Source organism: Nasonia vitripennis, assembly GCF_009193385.2.
Source record: "Nasonia vitripennis strain AsymCx chromosome 5 unlocalized genomic scaffold, Nvit_psr_1.1 chr5_random0002, whole genome shotgun sequence".
In the NCBI taxonomy this organism is placed as follows: domain Eukaryota; kingdom Metazoa; phylum Arthropoda; class Insecta; order Hymenoptera; family Pteromalidae; genus Nasonia; species Nasonia vitripennis.
In genome coordinates this window covers 2,392,013-2,411,429 of record NW_022279652.1, presented here as the reverse complement: position 1 = coordinate 2,411,429, position 19,417 = coordinate 2,392,013, and the positions used below count along the sequence as shown (strand labels likewise).

The following is a 19,417-nucleotide window of genomic DNA, read 5'->3' as shown; positions in this document are numbered from 1 at the left end:
CAAAAAAACTAACGGGTTTCGGGCTACGTAACCAACAAATTTTGATTCAGCATCCCAAAAAACATAGAACAACTTCAAGTTACTGAGGGGAGCTCAAAATTTACACTCAGATGGCACCAGCGCCCGGACTAGATCGTCGCGCCCCTTTGTCGTGCAGCTCGCGCTGATTGGAAAAATCAAATCGCGTCGAAAAGGCCCTTAGTTGCGCGCGTTTGGGGATGTGTATGCATAGGTGGCTCCTGTTTTTTTCGTGCGTCCGCTTTGCGCGGCCGGGTTTTTCTTTCTTTTTTTCGCAATTATGCTGTGCTTTTCGGCGCTAATACGCACTTGTCGCATTACGATGCTTTGAGCTGGCCACAAAACCGAGCTACTGACGCGGCGAGACAGCTATAATGAAATTCATAATACACGGGTAAAGTGTATAATTTAAAGCGATTCGGAAGGCGTATCTCGTAGAAACCGATATCTGAATTTCACTTATACAAGGATCGTCTCTTGATTCACTTTTAATTAGACTCTGCGGCATTATCTTGTAAAACCAATCGATAAATATTCGATGGCCGAGAGTCACTCGAACTTCTCATTCGCGGTACATCGATATTCAAAATGAATACACTGCTGCCGTGCTTCTCAATTTTTCCCCATCCTCTATTATCCTTATGCACATTTATTTAGCCTTGCTCAACGCGGCTCTTGATTATGCCGAGTCTACTTAATTCGATAAGTGAGTACAACAACGTATATCCTAGAGACAGTAAAATTGAAGCGTGTCTGATCAAAAGGCCTCTTCGCGGAGTATAAGGCAGGCCTCGAAAAATTTCCGATGTTATAAGCTCAAGTAATGTGATATTTGACCACAAGACTGAAAATGCGAGCCTCACTGAACTTGAAATGCCTGTATTTGAAAAGTCCATAGAAGAATCTGATATAGAAGAATCAGGTGAATATTCTGAATATGGTAGCTTTGAAAGTGAAAACTCTGAAGGTGAAAAAGTTGAAAGGAGTAGTGAGAAGTCTGGAGAAGAAGATTTGACTGTAAATTTAGAAATGGAAAATCAGCCTGGGAATTTTGAAAATCAGGCTGAAGCCCCAGTCAGAAGAACTTTAGAAGATCGAGGAAAACTCAAAGCACCTGTAAGATGTGGTGATTGTGTAACTGATTCAGCATTATTAATGCAAGATTTTGATACTGATTTGATAGGCGAAGTAAATGATATTTCTGTCACTAAGGCCCTTAAGGATATGAATTAGAAGAAAGCTATGTCAGAAGAATTTAAGTCATTAGTAGAAATGAAGACATGGATCTTGACCAATAAACCAAAGGATATTAAGCCTTTAACGTGTCGCTGGATATTATGCAAAAAGGAAAATCGAACCCTACTGGAAATGAAAAATGTAAAAAACTGTGAAAAATTGTGAAGAAACGTGAAAGGATGTAAAAAATCATAATTGTATATCAACATTTGGAACATTGCTAACAAGAAAATTGTCACTCGAACTTCTCACTCGCGGTACATCGATATTCAAAATGAATACACTGCTGCCGTGCTTCTCAATTTTTCCCCATCCTCTATTCTCCTTATGCACATTTATTTAGCCTTGCTCAACGCGGCTCTTGATTATGCCGAGTCTACTTAATTCGATAAGTGAGTACAACAACGTATATCCTAGAGACAATAAAATTGAAGCGTGTCTGATCAAAAGGCCTCTTCGCGGAGTATAAGGCAGGCCTCGAAAAATTTCCCATCAGCGCGAGAAAATCGATAACTGCGCGCGCGTATACACACACACACACACATACATTGCGTGTGGAGCGGCATATGGCGAGTATATAGCACAATAGGCTTGCGTTGTCCCAGACGAGCACTTTACCGGCGGCGGCGAATTAATGCGCGCAGGGGCACGAGTTCGTGCTTCTTGCGATATATGCGTATACGCGCGTAATACGATGAGGTGCGAGCGATAAATTTCCAGGGGAGAGAATGCTGTACACAGTCTCCGGATGGTGGAGGGAAACACGACAGTTTTTCGGGGATATTGTGATTTTTGGGGATTCGAATGCGAGGATTTAGCTTCGGTTTTCTATACTGCAGAGCTCGATGCATTATTTTAATGTTTCTTTCTTCGTGAGATTTGTATCAGCGTTCTATACAAGAAATCAATTATACATCCGTTATTATATTAACTAGACAGGTAGTATACAATCCAATGATTTATCCCGTCCGTACATTTCTACGTGACATACTTATCATTAAAATTTCAAAATTAAAAAAAAAATATTCCCGACAAGACCGACATTGTCCATCCGTACAATATATTGCATAAAATATGTCATAAAAATTGTATGTATTTCCCCATATCACGCAAAACTCATCCGTCGAAACAAAAGAGCAAAAAATTGCCCCTAAAACAGCTCGAGCCGACAAGTCCGACGATGTTTATTGAGCGGAATACAAATAACGTTGGTTCAAAGCAGTATCTATCACACACGCGAGAGCAGAGAGTAGAGCGAGAGAAAGCGTGATCCTTGGCTGCGGGGATTTCCTAAGCCTGCATTCATCAAGCGCTCAGCACGTATATGGGGAATTCTACGGGAAAAATGCCATTTTCTGGTTGGAGAAACCGAAAAAGACAAATGTTGGGGCACACTCCCGCAACTTTTTTTTCTTATTGTACGTGTTTATAGAACCATGCAAAATCACGTTCCAACATCTAAAAAGTGCCTTGTGACACTGTTTTCTAGGCCCTTCAAATTTGTCGAAAAACAGCCATTGTTCAAGGGCATGCACCTAATGCATAAGGGCACAAACAGAAAGTGTATTACGGTAGAATGAACTAACGGGAAAAGAGCTTCAATTTAAAAAAAATGCGTTAAAAATGCTTGATTTGGTCAAAAGTTACGCACAAATGATTATGAAAATTGCAGGATTTTTCAAAGTCAAGATATTTGTATCTTAAGTTTTTATAAAATTTTATAAACATGTGACTAAAAATAAATTGTACATAATAATAAACAAATAACTATACATACATATTTCATTTCTGATATAATATAACTTTATTAATATCACTGTAAAATATGAAATTATATTTTTAACAATAAGTAATACTCTCAAATTTTTACTCAACATATTGCGCACTTATAGTACGTAATATCATTAAATGTCTATAGTTATTTATTACCTATGTTTTTGAGAGAGAAAAAAGCGTTTTCTTTCGACATAGTAAAGGTCACACATTTTACTCTGAGCATTTCATAATTTCAAACAGATGTTCGGGGGATCATGGAAGCTTCACCTGAAAATCCAGTAGATGGCGTCGCTCTCTTAACATGACGAATATGGGTTCACCTGAATACCTCCTCGCGGTTTTTCATTTTGTGCATATGATTTCTTAGATGTATTATTATACAAACTCCCTTCACCCCTGAGACATTGATTATTATATTATATTCCATTTTTAGGCACAGAAAGTTGTAATTACTTTGCCTTTTACTCAAGTATTCAAAAAGTAATTTTCACTTGTGAAGTTCTCTTGTAATAAATAATTTTAACTTCCAGTAAGAGACAAGGTAATGATAACTATCTGTATATAGTTAAAAATAAAACAGCCCAAGTGGAACAAAATTCTGTGCCAAACTGTGCCAAAACCGTGCCAAAACCGTGCCAATATATGTCAAAATTGTGTCAAAACATTTTGGACATTTGACACACTTATGGCACAGTTTTGCACAATATTGGCACAGTTTGTCATACTGAAAATTAATAAAATTTGTGCAAATTTTATCGCAATGTCCGGCACAGTTTGGTACAGATTGTCACAATATTGGCACAGATTAACACAATATTGGCACAGTTTGGCACAGTTTTGGCATAGTTTGGCACAGAATTTTTTTTTTCACTAAGGAAGTTGTTTAGAATTATTAAAATCCATAAAATTCACATAAAGAGAGCCTAAATAGGTATTACCATCCGGATGATAACACCAAAACTCTGGTTGTGAGCTCCAAAATTTTTATTTTCCAATAATTTTATTTAAACAAAATTTTATATCGAATACTTAAATGTGTTGATTTGTACCAAACTGTGCCAAACTGTGCCATAAGTGTGTCAAATGTCCAAAATGTTCATGTTTTGGCACAGTTTGGCACAGTTTTGGCACAGCTCTGGCACAGTTATGGCACCGATTGACATATTTTTTATTTCCACTGGGGTTTCCATAAAATATTTACAAGCTTTTTACAGTTGATTGACTCAATAGACATATTTTATATGTTTGGTAGTCACACTTTCAAAACAACCACTGAGCAAAACCATAAACTGCGAACTCATTTATGTGGTACCCCTCACAAGTATGTGTGTATATGCATATATAAAGAATCTGTATTATATTACACATAACATCATAGTTATAGCAATACTCTATTTCATTGTTTTACATCACTCTATATTTCTCCGTTGAATTTCAAAGAATTCAGATAGTTGGAGGATTACAAATATAAGATTCGTTGTCTCAGCAAGGATCAATGCATGACAAAGCCAGAAGACGCAGATCGAACTGCGTTCTAATCAAAAGAAAAAAAAGAGTATGTCGAAGCGTGGCATCCGCACCTTATCGTGCGTGCGAATTTTTTTTCGTCCCAGGTGAAAGGGAGAGCGCGAGAAGATGCAGCGAGCGAACAGCGCATACATTCCGCCGCGTCGCGTCATCGTCTCTTGATCAGCTTTCGATGCTAAGCTTGCGCGGTGCGAGTCGATATCACGCGAGCCGACTACGCTCTCGGCTGCATGAGTCACACTTCTATACTGGGTGATCTGGGCATCTCTGCACTGATAGTGTGCGCACACTTCTACCTTAGTCAGCTAACTTACCTGGAGGCTGAGCGAAGGGTTGTGCGAGTGTGGTAGTGTGTCGGCGAGATGCGCTGCTAGAGGTGGGAAAAGAAAATGGCCAATCAGGGACGTTTGTACCTGGCCAAGGGTGTAGAAGTGAGGAGAGGCGGATCTCCTATAGTCTATCTACTGTCAAACTCGAACTTTTTTTGTTTTGATTGCAAAATAAATCTGGGATGTTAAAAATCTACTTGAATACCACGATTGTCGAGTTTTTACACATATCTAACAAATACTATGTTTTTTTTCCTTGTTTCGTAACAGTGATATGTTACTTAAAGCTTCGAGTGCTTTTTCGAGTTTTTGCCTAAAAAATAACTCGATTGGTTATATGGACTGATTTTTCAGCCTATGAACATTTTTTTGCTTTTGTAATCTATTGAATCTGTTCAATCCGTATGATAACTCAAAATCTACACACTTATAATATATTATTTATGTCTTTGGTTTAATTATTTGCACCATAATGTCGTAACCAAATGTAAAACTCAACTTTTGACTCACACACCTCTAGTGCAAACACGAAACATTTTTTCATGTTGTTACAAATTTATAAAAATATTTTTGATGACAATTTTCATATTTTTTCACAGTTTTTCACATTGTTTCACATTTTTACACATTTGCGTTTTTAGCAAAAAATGAGCATTTTCGTATAACACTTATGCACAGTATTTCACATTTGTCATAAGTATGTTTTTTCGAGTTTGTCCTCGACATAACGACACAACTCTACTTTAAAATGAATTTCGTATGTGCCGGTGATTACTCTAGGATTTTCTTTTGTTTATTTTCAACGAAATATTGCCTTTAAATCCATTTCAAGACAGTATATAAAGTGCTCCTCATAAGAAAGAAATACATCTTATTGTTAGAAGCGTATAAGGTATTATCTCAGGCGGTTAGACGTTTGACTGGCACGCTGGAGACGGTTCGATCCTACCTTAGGTCTCTCTTTTTATTTTCAATTAATCCTTTAGTTTGCCAAATATTTGTAAGGAACCGTGAAAAATCGTGTTTGTGCCCTTATGCATTAGGTGCATGCCCTTGAACAATGGCTATTTTTCGGCAAATTTGAAGGGCCTAGAAAACAGTGTCACAAGGCACTTTTTAGATGTTGGAACGTGGTTTTGCATGGTTCTATAAACACGTACAATAAGAAAAAAAAAGTTGCGGGAGTGTGCCCCAACATTTGTCTTTTTCGGTTTCTCCAACCAGAAAATGGCATTTTTCCCGTAGAATTCCCCATATACGTGCTGAGCGCTTGATGAATGCAGGCTTAGGAAATCCCCGCAGCCAAGGATCACGCTTTCTCTCGCTCTACTCTCTGCTCTCGCGTGTGTGATAGATACTGCTTTGAACCAACGTTATTTGTATTCCGCTCAATAAACATCGTCGGACTTGTCGGCTCGAGCTGTTTTAGGGGCAATTTTTTGCTCTTTTGTTTTGACGGATGAGTTTTGCGTGATATGGGGAAATACATACAATTTTTATGACATATTTTATGCAATATATTGTACGGATGGACAATGTCGGTCTTGTCGGGAATATTTTTTTTTTAATTTTGAAATTTTAATGATAAGTATGTCACGTAGAAATGTACGGACGGGATAAATCATTGGATTGTATACTACCTGTCTAGTTAATATAATAACGGATGTATAATTGATTTCTTGTATAGAACGCTGATACAAATCTCACGAAGAAAGAAACATTAAAATAATGCATCGAGCTCTGCAGTATAGAAAACCGAAGCTAAATCCTCGCATTCGAATCCCCAAAAATCACAATATCCCCGAAAAACTGTCGTGTTTCCCTCCACCATCCGGAGACTGTGTACAGCATTCTCTCCCCTGGAAATTTATCGCTCGCACCTCATCGTATTACGCGCGTATACGCATATATCGCAAGAAGCACGAACTCGTGCCCCTGCGCGCATTAATTCGCCGCCGCCGGTAAAGTGCTCGTCTGGGACAACGCAAGCCTATTGTGCTATATACTCGCCATATGCCGCTCCACACGCAATGTATGTGTGTGTGTGTGTGTATACGCGCGCGCAGTTATGGATTTTCTCGCGCTGATGGGAAATTTTTCGAGGCCTGCCTTATACTCCGCGAAGAGGCCTTTTGATCAGACACGCTTCAATTTTATTGTCTCTAGGATATACGTTGTTGTACTCACTTATCGAATTAAGTATACTCGGCATAATCAAGAGCCGCGTTGAGCAAGGCTAAATAAACGTGCATAAGGAGAATAGAGGATGGGGAAAAATTGAGAAGCACGGCAGCAGTGTATTCATTTTGAATATCGATGTACCGCGAGTGAGAAGTTCGAGTGACAATTTTCTTGTTAGCAATGTTCCAAATATTGATATAAAATTATGATTTTTTACATCCTTTCACGTTTCTTCACAATTTTTCACAGTTTTTTACATTTTTCATTTCCAGTAGGGTTCGATTTTCCTTTTTGCATAATATCCAGCGACACGTTAAAGGCTTAATATCCTTTGGTTTATTGGTCAAGATCCATGTCTTCATTTCTACTAATGACTTAAATTCTTCTGACATAGCTTTCTTCTAATTCATATCCTTAAGGGCCTTAGTGACAGAAATATCATTTACTTCGCCTATCAAATCAGTATCAAAATCTTGCATTAATAATGCTGAATCAGTTACACAATCACCACATCTTACAGGTGCTTTGAGTTTTCCTCGATCTTCTAAAGTTCTTCTGACTGGGGCTTCAGCCTGATTTTCAAAATTCCCAGGCTGATTTTCCATTTCTAAATTTACAGTCAAATCTTCTTCTCCAGACTTCTCACTACTCCTTTCAACTTTTTCACCTTCAGAGTTTTCACTTTCAAAGCTACCATATTCAGAATATTCACCTGATTCTTCTATATCAGATTCTTCTATGGACTTTTCAAATACAGGCATTTCAAGTTCAGTGAGGCTCGCATTTTCAGTCTTGTGGTCAAATATCACATTACTTGAGCTTATAACATCGGAAATTTTATTTATAAAAACTCTGTAACCTAGAGAATCTGTATCATAACCAACAAATAAACCTTTCATTGATTTTGTTTTCAATCTCCCTTCTTTTATGATCTTCTATTAGTACATAACAACCACATCCAAAGGTTTTTAGTTTACTGACATCTATTTCTCTACTAAACCATAAATTAGCTGGACTTTTTCCTTTTACTGTACTTGTGCCAGTGTGATTAATTGGTAACAGAACGTAGTTGACAGCTTAGTCTCACAGATTTTCACCTAGGCTTCGAGCGTGTATAACTGACCTCGCAGCTTCAACTACAGTTCTCATTTCCCTTTCAATACGCCCATTTTGTTGTGGTGTATATGGACTAAATTTGCTGTGAAAAACGCCAAGACTTTTTAAAATTTGCTGTGTGTCACGATTTTTAATCTCAGTGCCATTATCTGACTACAATACTTTGACTTTTGTTTCTTAATAAATATACTGTCCTAAAATGTGTATAATCATCTTTAAACAGCAAAAAATATTTTGCTTCTCCTAAAGAGTAAGTGTTTATTTCACATAAATCTAAGTGTACTAGATCTAGTGGCTTTGTTGATACTTTTGGATTTATTGGATGCGTAAGTCTATGCTACTTCCCATAAGTGCACCCTGGACATACATACTCATTTCAATCATCTTAAATTTAATTCTATTTCTACTTTATACGTCTCGCACTTGTGCAACATTTTTTTGTGCAAGCTTTTCATGCCACTTTCTTAAGGAAACATTTTTCGGATTCTTGGCGAAATTGCATTTAAACATTAACATTGGACTTATTAACTTGTTTCGATACAAAAGCATAACTTTCGAATCATTTGAGGAAGCAAATCACTTTGTCGAGACGGGAATACATGAGGTGGACTCTAACTGGAGGGCTTTCATTCCCAACAATGGGATGTATATTACAGGAATTATATTTGGGGTTGGTAGCGAAACCACTGGGGATGATATTCTCGCAGGTCTTGACCCTATCTCACAAAATGTCATCGATAAGGTGGAAAGAATCTACAAAGTAACTAAGACTCAGGACAATGTCCCCCTCCCCTACAGACAAGGTAAAAATTTTTGCTAAGGGCAAATTACCAAAATACATCTCCATGCTTGGAGTTTTCCACCGAGTATTCTACTTTGTCCCCGCGGTTCTCAGATGCTATAATTGCCAAAGATTTGGCCAAGGTGTGTTAATTGTGGTGAGGGTGAGCATTTGGATTCCACGTCACCTTGTCCCAACGATCCCAAGTGTCCTAACTGCAGTGGCCCACATAAGGCATCAGATAGGTCGTGCATTTGGTTTAAATTTTACAGGGAGGTTAACTCCACTATGTCAGTGCAGAAAATTAGTAAATATAAGGCTTCATTCTTAGTTCAACAAAGGTTCGCAGATAAGATCAAAGCTTCAATAGATAATCCACAAACAAAAATCTTCTTCGATGAAAACAATCCATTTTTAGATAGACGAGAGCTATTTGAGTTGCAATATGTTGATAACTCACACAATAGTAACATAGAATTTCTAAATAGCACCGAAATCGATGACAGGGAAGTGCCTTTGGGTCCCGTCGGTGACGGTCCTGCGGTCCTGGGGTCACCCTCCTCTGGGGGTTGTTCTCTCGTGAAGTCACATTTGCTAGTAAGGTTAAGACGAAGTCAGGCTCTCCTAGTTTACCACAAAATCTCAGACCGATTCTTAGAGAAACCCAGCTTGGTAATAAAAAAAAAAAAAAAAAAAGTAATAAACCATCAGTTTCATTTAAGTCAGAGCTTGATGAAAATAGAATGACGCTGGCAAATCTCTTTACTCCGTTCAAACCAAACAAAGTAGCAAATAATTCAGAGAAAAATAATAATGCAATTAAACCGCCATCTGAAAGTGGTCGTCATCCATCCAAAGTTTCATCTTCAAAGAACTCTGTCATCCTCCCAGAGAGGCCAGGCCTTAGCGATAAAAACAAAGAAAAAAACCGTGAAATTCTTAAAGCCTTACAAGACCTTGGTTCCGAGGTCACAATAAGTTATTTAAACATCGCAGAATCCACATTGTTGGGAATAAATAAATAATATGAAAGTAGTTTCATGGAATGTCAGGGGAGTTAGGGACAAATGGTCTAACATTTCCCAATACATCAACTCATACGATATAATCTTTCTCTGTGAAACCTTCCTCGATGAAAATGATTATAGCTTTCCGGCTAGGGGTTTTAATGAAATAAAAGCTGATAGGATTGACGGCATCAGGGTGTATGGTGGTGGACTTCTACTCTACATAAGAGATAACATCCAGTATGAGAGAATCACCATGCCGCGTTCCCCCAAACACTTAGAATACATTGCAATTAAAGTTATTACCAAATCTACTAACTTTCATCTCATCTTCATATACAACCCTCGTAACAACAATATTAAATTTCAGGACATGGTAAATTGGCTGGAGGAATGTGCGGAGCTCCCTTGCTGATCTCGGGCGACTTCAACGCACAACATAATATGTGGGGTAGCGAAATTGAAAACGGCTTGGGTAGGACCCTGAGGTCGGCATTGGAGTCCTCTCCCCACTTCTACATTCTCAACGACAAGTTAGCAACCAGAATCCATTCCAAGACAAGCTGTCCAGACATTTCGTTAACATCTCCAGATTTATACACCTGCATTAACTTGAAGATGGGAGAGGACTCCATGGGGAGCGACCACTTTCCCATCTGTCACACAATAGAAGCGGGTGAAATTTTTCTTTCTCAGGATCTATTCAGAATGAGTCTCACCAGAATTGACTGGGAGGCGTTTGCCGACGAGGTGGATGTTCGGACTCCAGCCATTGAATCAGTGAACGATATCAATTGCTTGGAGGTATACGCTACATTAATAAAAATTATCTATGAGTCAATAGCTAAAGCGGGGGCAGAGTGGATGATTGCGAAAATCCTCCTCGAAAAACTAAAAAGAGACCCAATAATTACATCTGGTGGGATAAGAGTTGTTCTGCTCTGGTTGATGAGAGAAGAGAAGCCCTTAGTAAATTCAAATCGGACCCCAGTCCAGAAAATATAGCAAATTACTATAAAATAAGTAGAAGTTCTTCTAGAAGCCTCAATAAGATTAAACATATGAAATTCAAATCTTTCTTGGGTTCTTTAAACCCTTCTAACACTATGATTAAAAACTTCCAATTTATCAAAAGATATAAAAAAAGATTCTATAACGAAAACTCCAAATCTTCCAACTCGTTCACTGTTAATAACAACGAACTTCTCGAATTAGCTTTTAAAAAGATTGCTTCATCTTTTACGTACCAAAATTTGGATGTTCCCGAGAACTATGATTTCAGTCCTGATGAAGTACTGAACAAACCTATCCAACTTGCTGAAATGGAATGGGCAATTCAGAAGGCCAAAAACGCTCTGCTCCAGGTCCAGACGCAATCTCGTATACCATTCTTAAACACCTCCCAAGCACTACGGTTTGCTTGATTACGAAATTATTCAACTTGTTTCTGGATTCGGGTAAATTTCCCGATAATTGGAAATCGTTTAATGTTTGCTTTATATCAAAAGGTAACAATAAGGGTTTCAGACCTATTGCTCTCGCCAACTGTCTATTGAAAATACTTGAAAGAGTTATTAATGACAGAATGCAATGGTTTACAGAAAACAAAAACATTCTTCCAAATTCGTTCTACGGTTTTAGGCGTAATAGATCATGCCACGATTGCCTTAGCATATTGGACTTGGATATTAGGATTTCGAAATTACGTAACCTTAAGCTCGGAGTTCTGAGTCTGGACCTGGAGGGTGCCTACGACATGGTTAACCTGGAGAGGCTTTTGGCTATTTTAATGGAGATTAAAATCCCTTCTAAACTGCTGCGTTTCGTAAAAAACCTAATTGACAATAGAGAATTAAACGCATTTTATAATGGAACTAAATTCAACCAGGGCAGTACCAACAAAGGCCTTCCCCAGGGTGCAATCCTCAGCCCTTTACTTTTCAATATATACATTAGAGCTCTCATCAATATGGTATCTCACAATATAAAAACCCTGTCATTCGCTGACGACATCATTATTTATTGTTCTGACTCGAACACTACCAACATTACTAAATCACTTTCTGAAAACGATTAGGGATTGGTTAGATTCACTATCTTTGAGAATATCAATTCCCAAATGTTCATTTATCATCTTTAATGACCCATCCATAGCTCCGGGTAAATTTTCCATTGCTTGCGATAATGCGGAGATAAAGAATTCGGATAAATGGAAATACCTGGGTGTTTTATGGGACCAGCATCTCTCTTGGGAACCACATATTGATAAGCTTAATGAATCTGTAAATAAAGGAGTAGCGATGCTCTCCTCACTGGGAAACTTTAGCTGGGGTGTTCATCCTAAAACTATGATTCTGTATTATAAGTCAATCGTGAGACCTAGACTCGGCTGGGGTTCGTACCTGTGAGCCAACGCAAGCACATCCCAGTTATCCAAGTTAAACAAAATCCAGAACAGTGACATTAGAAAATGCCTCGGTTGCCTCATCACCACCCCTATCAACGCCCTACATCACTTAGCCGGAATCCCCACCTTGGAAATCCGGAGAAAGGCTTTAACCACCAAATTCATCTATAAATCATGTAGTTACGCCAATAACCAACTCATCCCAAGACTTAAACTCATTAGAGAATACTATGACAATCGCCCTCTCAAAGAGGGATATAGTAAGAAATTAGGATTTATTTATTACATCTGGACCTCAACCCTTCCTATTACTGAGAAATTTGTTAATACCCGTAAACTCACAACATTTAACACTCCATACTTTGCTCATTTTTTGAGAGACAGAATTGACACGGAGTTTGGAAGATATCTGAAATCCTACTCAAAAAATGTTGCTTTCGACTTTAAGAAATATACGGATGAAACATTCCCTAACCATTCATTTCTATTTACAGACGGGTCCAAAACCTCTACCGGGGACAGTGGAGCGGGTATTTTTCTCGGCACCACCACGGGGCAGCGTGAGTTCCCTTTCAGACTTCCACCTGACCTCACAATATTCAGCTACGAGGCTTATGCTATCTGGCGGGCACTGCTGATTATTGCTGGGTCAGCGCCTGGAGACTTTATTATCTTTTCTGACTCGCTTAGCTCTCTATCACCTCTGGCAAAAAAACATCATTATCCAGGACCTGTGTGACTGCGGTGAAACGTTTCAGAGTCTAGACCACCTTATCTGGGACTGTCCATTGCTGGCTGACGAGAGACCTGGGTTCATCGAGTGGTGTTCCACAACTCGGTTGAGGTTGGAACCGACATATGTAAATTAGTTAATGACGGGCACCAATTGTTGGGCCTGGATATTGCGGATTTTATTATCCACTGTAAAGTAGACCTGTAGATGTTTTCCCCTCGAAATATGTTGTTTTGCGTTCTATGTTATAACTCATTCAACGCTAATTGCAATCCATCAATTTCATTATCAAGATTTTCAAGATTCTCAAGTTTATGAGATCCAGTGATTCAGTCTACAGAGAGGATATATGGAGCGGAGAAGATCATCCTGAAGAAAGATCTTATACAAGATTTGATTCTGGCGGGCCCTTCCCGATCCTCGCTGTTTAGTATCCATCTCTGTGGCTAGAGGACGCTGGCGTTTCTTCGTACGCAACTTGGGACTGGGTACATACGGGCATCTGCTCTGCGCAGGCCTGAGATAACCCTCACGGAGAAAAAAAAATGGGTTCAGCAGAGTTCACCACAATTGTCGACCAGACGGCCAAAAGCGACACTTTGCTATCGCGATCAAGACGAAGCCTAAGGACGAGAAGAAGAAGGTAGACGAGGAACTGACGTGACATAAGGATAGCAACTTAGCATAGCAACCCAACCCGTCAACAAGTTGAAGTTTACTGCGCTAGGTTACTGCCTGCCGCATCCATTGCAAGCTAGTTGATCAAGGCTGGCCAATAGAAACGGTAGCGAATTCCGGCATCCAATTGCAGAACCTCAAGCTTCTCCATAGGCTCGAGACCCCGTGTAGCTATACACGGAGAAAAATTTGATAGTAGAAATTACTTTTTGGGATTGTAATTTTTACTATTTTCAATAGTAAAGAGAGGACAGACTTATAAGATAGTAGATTTTATAATCCAAAGATAATAATTTTTGATGAGATGAAATTTAAAAAAATTTAATTTCAATTTCGCTTATTTCTATATTTTACATATATTAGAAACTTTGCTGTCATTATTATTTTATTATTTATTATTATTATTAATTATCACAGTCTAGTGCGCTGACCATTTACCTAAACAGACCTGTTATGTACAAAATTTCAGATCTGATATATTACTTGACGTACAAACTAAAGTTAATAAAAATTAACGACGATTAATAATAATAGAGTCAAATTAATAGACACAGAAACTTATTATAATAAAATAAACGTAAAATATCAAATAAAATACTGATTAACGCAGAAAAAAAAATTTATTCAAACCTTACCGACTGAGAATATTATAATTTTTTTCTACATTTTATAGTACATTTTACTATCTTAAGTAGTAAAAATTTAGTTTTATGAAAGCCATAACAATTTTTACTATCTGAAATAGTAAAATTAATATCTCTTATAGTGAATTTTATTATAAAAGATAGTAAAAATTAGCACTATCCGAGTCTGTCCTCACTTTACTATTCGAGATAGTAATTTCTACTATCAAATTTTTCTCAATGTATTCACTAAAAAGGTAACATATTTCAACACTTGCCATAAAGACTAGCACAATTTGATTTTCGCTGCGAAGACTAGCACATTTCAAGGCAGGTGACTAATATATTTTGCAATTTAAGAAAAAAAATTAATAATTTTATAATTATTGTACTTTTTATCCGAGTACTCTAACATTTATAAACTTTTTAACATTCATACGTTACTTGTAGCCCGGACGTGATTGATTTTCTGCAATTTTGTTATGGTTGCAATCCTGTGTGTTTTAAAAAAGTGTGATGAATTATATCTGCACTAGAAATAACATATAAAAATTCTAAATATAAGCTCCGGCCGAAATACGGCTTTCTTCAAGTCGCAGAGAGATACAGCTATCTTCAAATCACGGCTGAGATACGGTCGTCTTCAAGTTGCTGCCAGGTTACGATTTCATTGAAATCGCCGCTGAGATGAGGCCTTATTGAAGTGTCGATATGCAACAACAATATTTAGCTAGTAACACGCTGCAGTAGACAACCGTATCTCGAGGTTATTTCTTCGGAACTCAAATAAACGGATTAAAAGGATGTGAAATTGGTTAGTTATTTTATCGGTTCAAAAAAACACCTTTTACAAGGTAAAATGTTGGCAACTATAAGTTAAACTAACCCGAATTATCTTCGCATTCATTTCGCGTCGTGCGGACTCACATTTACGTCGCGCGGCTATAACTTCGCGCTGAGCCTGTTGCGGTCGCCTTCACGCATATTTATCAACAAGACTCATGTCTCGTAGCAAACTTATTGATTACTTAACGATCGATCTCCACATAAATATAAAAATTGATCGCTTTTTCAATCGAGACGTATCGTTAAACAAAAGTATTAAAGTTAAAATAATACGATTCCAAAACTGCTTCTTATTTTTGCGAAGTATTAAATTTAGCTTTTTTTTTAATACAAACGTATATTTGAAGATTTTTATGAAATAGTAAAGCTCCTTAGATTATAAAAAAATCATTGTAATTTTAATTAATATTATCGGACAGATTCACACCTTAAAGTAATAATTTGAATATTTTATCGATAAACTATAAGACGACGGGACTATCTTAATTTTTGTAACTACTAGTCAGCAGATTCTATCTATCTGCACTGACGATAATCATTTCTTTCTCCAAGAATAATTAATCTTACTCTAGATTCAAGATGAAAATCTACTATTGTGTTAAAATGATTAGTGTGATTAGTCAGATACAATAGTGTTCATCATTAGATTTCAATTGAGAATTTCGTGTAGAATTGTAAAGAGTTTGTTCAAAAGGAAATATACATAGAATTGGACCATACATTTTGTCAATATATATTCATTCAAGTCACTCATTCCCAAAATTCCAAAATATCAAAGGGAGACAAACCCTATAAGGAAGAGTTTTCCATTCAGTGAGTCGTTCAAGTAAAAATCGCAATGTAAGATTTATAAGTATTAATTTGGACCACTACCAAAAGCAAAGAAAGGACAGTTGCAGGCAGGGATACGGATCCAGACCAGACTCCTCCCTGAACACTTGTAGAGCGTGTCAGATAGGCAAACTCGCATAAAAAGGGGAAACTCTTCAAGTTTCCACCTAACAAGGATAAATAATTGTCTGTATTTAGGCGTTAGGCAAATAATGCTATTAATTTAAGCAAATGACGTAGTCCATGCACTTCGTATAACAACGGCCGCGTGGCTCAAATAAACTAAGGCGCGTGGTCATACAAATTTCGCCTCCTGAAAGGCGTAAGTGGGAATTTCCGGTCAGGGATAATTTTTCACATGTAAATCATTATTTAATACGTTCCGTTAATAAAAACTCTCACTAAGCGTTTTAGGCTTGCCTGATTTTTTATATTTATGATTATACTCATTTATTTGCACAAGATGATTCGGATTAGTTTAAAAAGATTAGATGAAGGAGAAACATTAAACGCTAAACAGATTTTCATCTTAAAGCTATAGTGAGATTAATTCTTCTTGAAGTAATAAGAAATTATTGTCGTTAGTGTGCTGATTTTTAACACTTAACACATTTTTAAAACTGATTTTACTATATTCACCAGCGTATATTGATCAAAATACAGAAAAACTTTTGTAAGTTGCATATTAGACAATTTCTTTAAGGATTTCATAACTTTTTGGAGGAGAAATTATAATTATTATAATAAGATACAGATTGGTGAGGACGGACACATAACTTGTAGTTGCCAACACTTTACCTTGTAAAAGGTGTTTTTTTAAACCTGCGAAATAACTAACTTATGATTTATACGTCTAATCAAAATGACTTTGAAAAACAAAGTTACTCGTGTATTGCAAGGTACAAATCAAATAAAAACTCAAGTATACTCATAAGGAAAAATAGCTAAGGTTGTAGGATAGTGGATTACCATCCCAAGCACTGGTGTTTTAATCTCGGACAGAAATTAAAAAAAAAAATTTTTTACTGTTTAATTGATTTTAGATTTTCAATAAATAAACTTGTTTGTAATTATCTTTGTAATAAAATACTAATTTTTAGCAATTAAATTATTTGCAGAAATTCTATAAGTGATTTATCAATTGATAAATAACGTCAAATCGTCCATTGATAAATCACTTGCAAATTAGTTGCTTAATCACTTGGTTAATCGAATAATTTTTTGTGCCAGGGATGATCAACCTTTTAAATTTGATTTGCATAAGAATACTGGTTCAAGCATAATTAGTCGGTCGTAGTCGAACAATGACCATTTCAGACAAATGCATCGCATCTACTTTCATGGAATGGGGTTATCGACTTACAAAGTGTTATTCACTTTAAAGTACAAAGTTTAATTAATCTCATAAAAAACCATCTGAAAAGTAGAATGTTAGCAAGTAAAAGTTTTTGTTTGGCAAAGTAGTGAAATTTCCAAAATCCAAGTAATTGTTTATCATATTTAACAATAACAAACTTATTATAAGCCCATTAGAACATTGAAAGTGACTACCTGTATGACTTATAGATCGAAATTGAAAAAATTTCCTTTGATCGGTCCGAGGTAAAATATGGTTTCATCCAATTCTATTGATAAAAGGATTAGTCTAATTCTAAATTACTTACTAACCTTTTGCATTTCCAAAAGCATTTTTAATCATATACTTTTGATTGAAGTTTCAATTTTAAGTAAGTCTGCGGTGAGTAAAATATGAATTTTGGCCTCGGCAGTGTTCCTGAGTAAATATAATTGTATAATTGATAATATAAACAATTTATTTTCAATTTCCAAAAAAATCCAATATCTGATTTTTTTTATTAAGTGGTGAGTTCCCCTTAAATTATTTAATTCAACATTTCTAAGCTACTCCATACACATCGTATATAAAGAGTAGAGCGCTATGTCATCTTTGATAACCATAAAACTCGCAAATTATTTTAAACTCCCAATACTATGACGAAATTTTTTACTACTAGACATCCCTTCTTTTGGAAGAAAGCAATTAAATTGACGAATTGCTGTATTCTCAACTCACTAGCTTTTAAAAAATACTTAATAATATTATATTATACAATAATTCACAATAATATTCTATATTTTTAGATACAATGATCTATAAGAACCTAGTATCATCAATCATTAAATGCTTGAAGCAATTGATGGAACAAGATAATCTTGCAGCAGATGCTCGTGAAAGTTTAGAAGTATCAATACAGTGCTTAGAAAGCGCATATGGTGTTCAAGGATCAGATGCCAATGAAAATTTTGATATATTAAGTATTTATAAAACGCAACAATGTAATAATACACCATTTGAAGCAACGCCAGACGCTAAAGCCGAAGCTGAAAGACTAAAAAATGAGGGTAACGCTTTAATGAAAAATGAAAAATATCACGAAGCCCTCGCAAATTATTCAAAGTAATCATTATTTTTATATTTTTACAATTAATTGTTCTATAACGGTATAAAACGGTATTATTTAATAATTACAGGCGTAAATGTATTAACCGTTGTAACGCCTCTCCAGATAAAATAACACATACTCGAGTGGAAATAAAAATTATGCCGCTTTTTTCTAAACTTTGTCAAATTGTGTCAAACTGTGTCAAACTATACCCAGCAATGGCAGACCTATGCCATTTTGGACGTTACGCAAAGTTTGGAATAGTTTGACATAATTTGGCACACTTTGGCATAGCCTGGCAGATTGTGGCACTATGTGGCATATTCAAAAATTTTGGGAGGAAATAATGTCTCTGTCGTTTTTTTTCATATCGGCATGTCTTAGCTCGAATCAACATAACCTGGCAAACAGAGTAGCACAGTACGGTACAAATTACCATAGGGCGAAATTGTCTTACACTCACAAAAATAGGTTCTACATATGAGAGGAATCTATTAAGAAATAGAAGAATTTCTTCTTGAAATAGGACCAAATGGATTTATTTTGTTAACAAGAATAAAATTCTCTTAATTAAGTCTACTTATATCAAGTGGCGCAGTAGCGCCACGAAGACAGTTTGAGAAGCAGACGAAGCTTTGGCGCCCGCGACACTATTTACTTCTATATTGGTATCCGAGATTTTACTTTTAAGAAAAACGATACTTTCCATAATTGTTTCTAAGTAATTTTTATATATTATTACATTCGTGTGCTAATCAGTGATTTTTAATAGAAGTTCTAAAAAAAACGCTGTTATTTATATAATATAAACAATCTTGTATATGATTTGCTCAAATCATTATCTTTTTCTCCAGTGTGAAAGGACGGTGAAGTTAGCTGCGCAT

General features: G+C 36.5%; 2 protein-coding genes across 11 annotated transcripts in view; both read left to right on the top strand.

Annotated features, from left to right (window-relative positions):
- The window catches only part of LOC100116690 (small glutamine-rich tetratricopeptide repeat-containing protein alpha), a 93,623-nt gene that overhangs the window by 18,782 nt on the left and 55,424 nt on the right, over nt 1-19,417 (top strand). For 6 of the 10 annotated variants that reach the window (XM_031932833.2, XM_032602136.1, XM_032602137.1 and 3 more), the window contains one exon: nt 18,232-18,547. In XM_031932833.2, coding sequence (XP_031788693.1) covers nt 18,237-18,547 — 311 coding nt within the window. In that variant the 5' untranslated portion in view covers nt 18,232-18,236. Of the gene's footprint in view, nt 1-12,872; nt 13,223-15,004; nt 15,227-18,231; nt 18,548-19,417 lie in introns of those variants that run through there. The other 4 variants (XM_032602139.1, XM_032602138.1, XM_032602141.1 and 1 more) reach the window with 4 other exon arrangements.
- LOC107981174 lies at nt 9,253-13,542 on the top strand. Its single transcript, XM_032602133.1, has 7 exons — nt 9,253-9,493; nt 10,342-10,775; nt 10,871-11,351; nt 11,480-11,966; nt 12,049-12,343; nt 12,873-12,938; nt 13,405-13,542. Exons 1-7 carry the CDS (start codon nt 9,253-9,255, stop codon nt 13,540-13,542), a joined length of 2,142 nt encoding a protein of 713 aa, XP_032458024.1.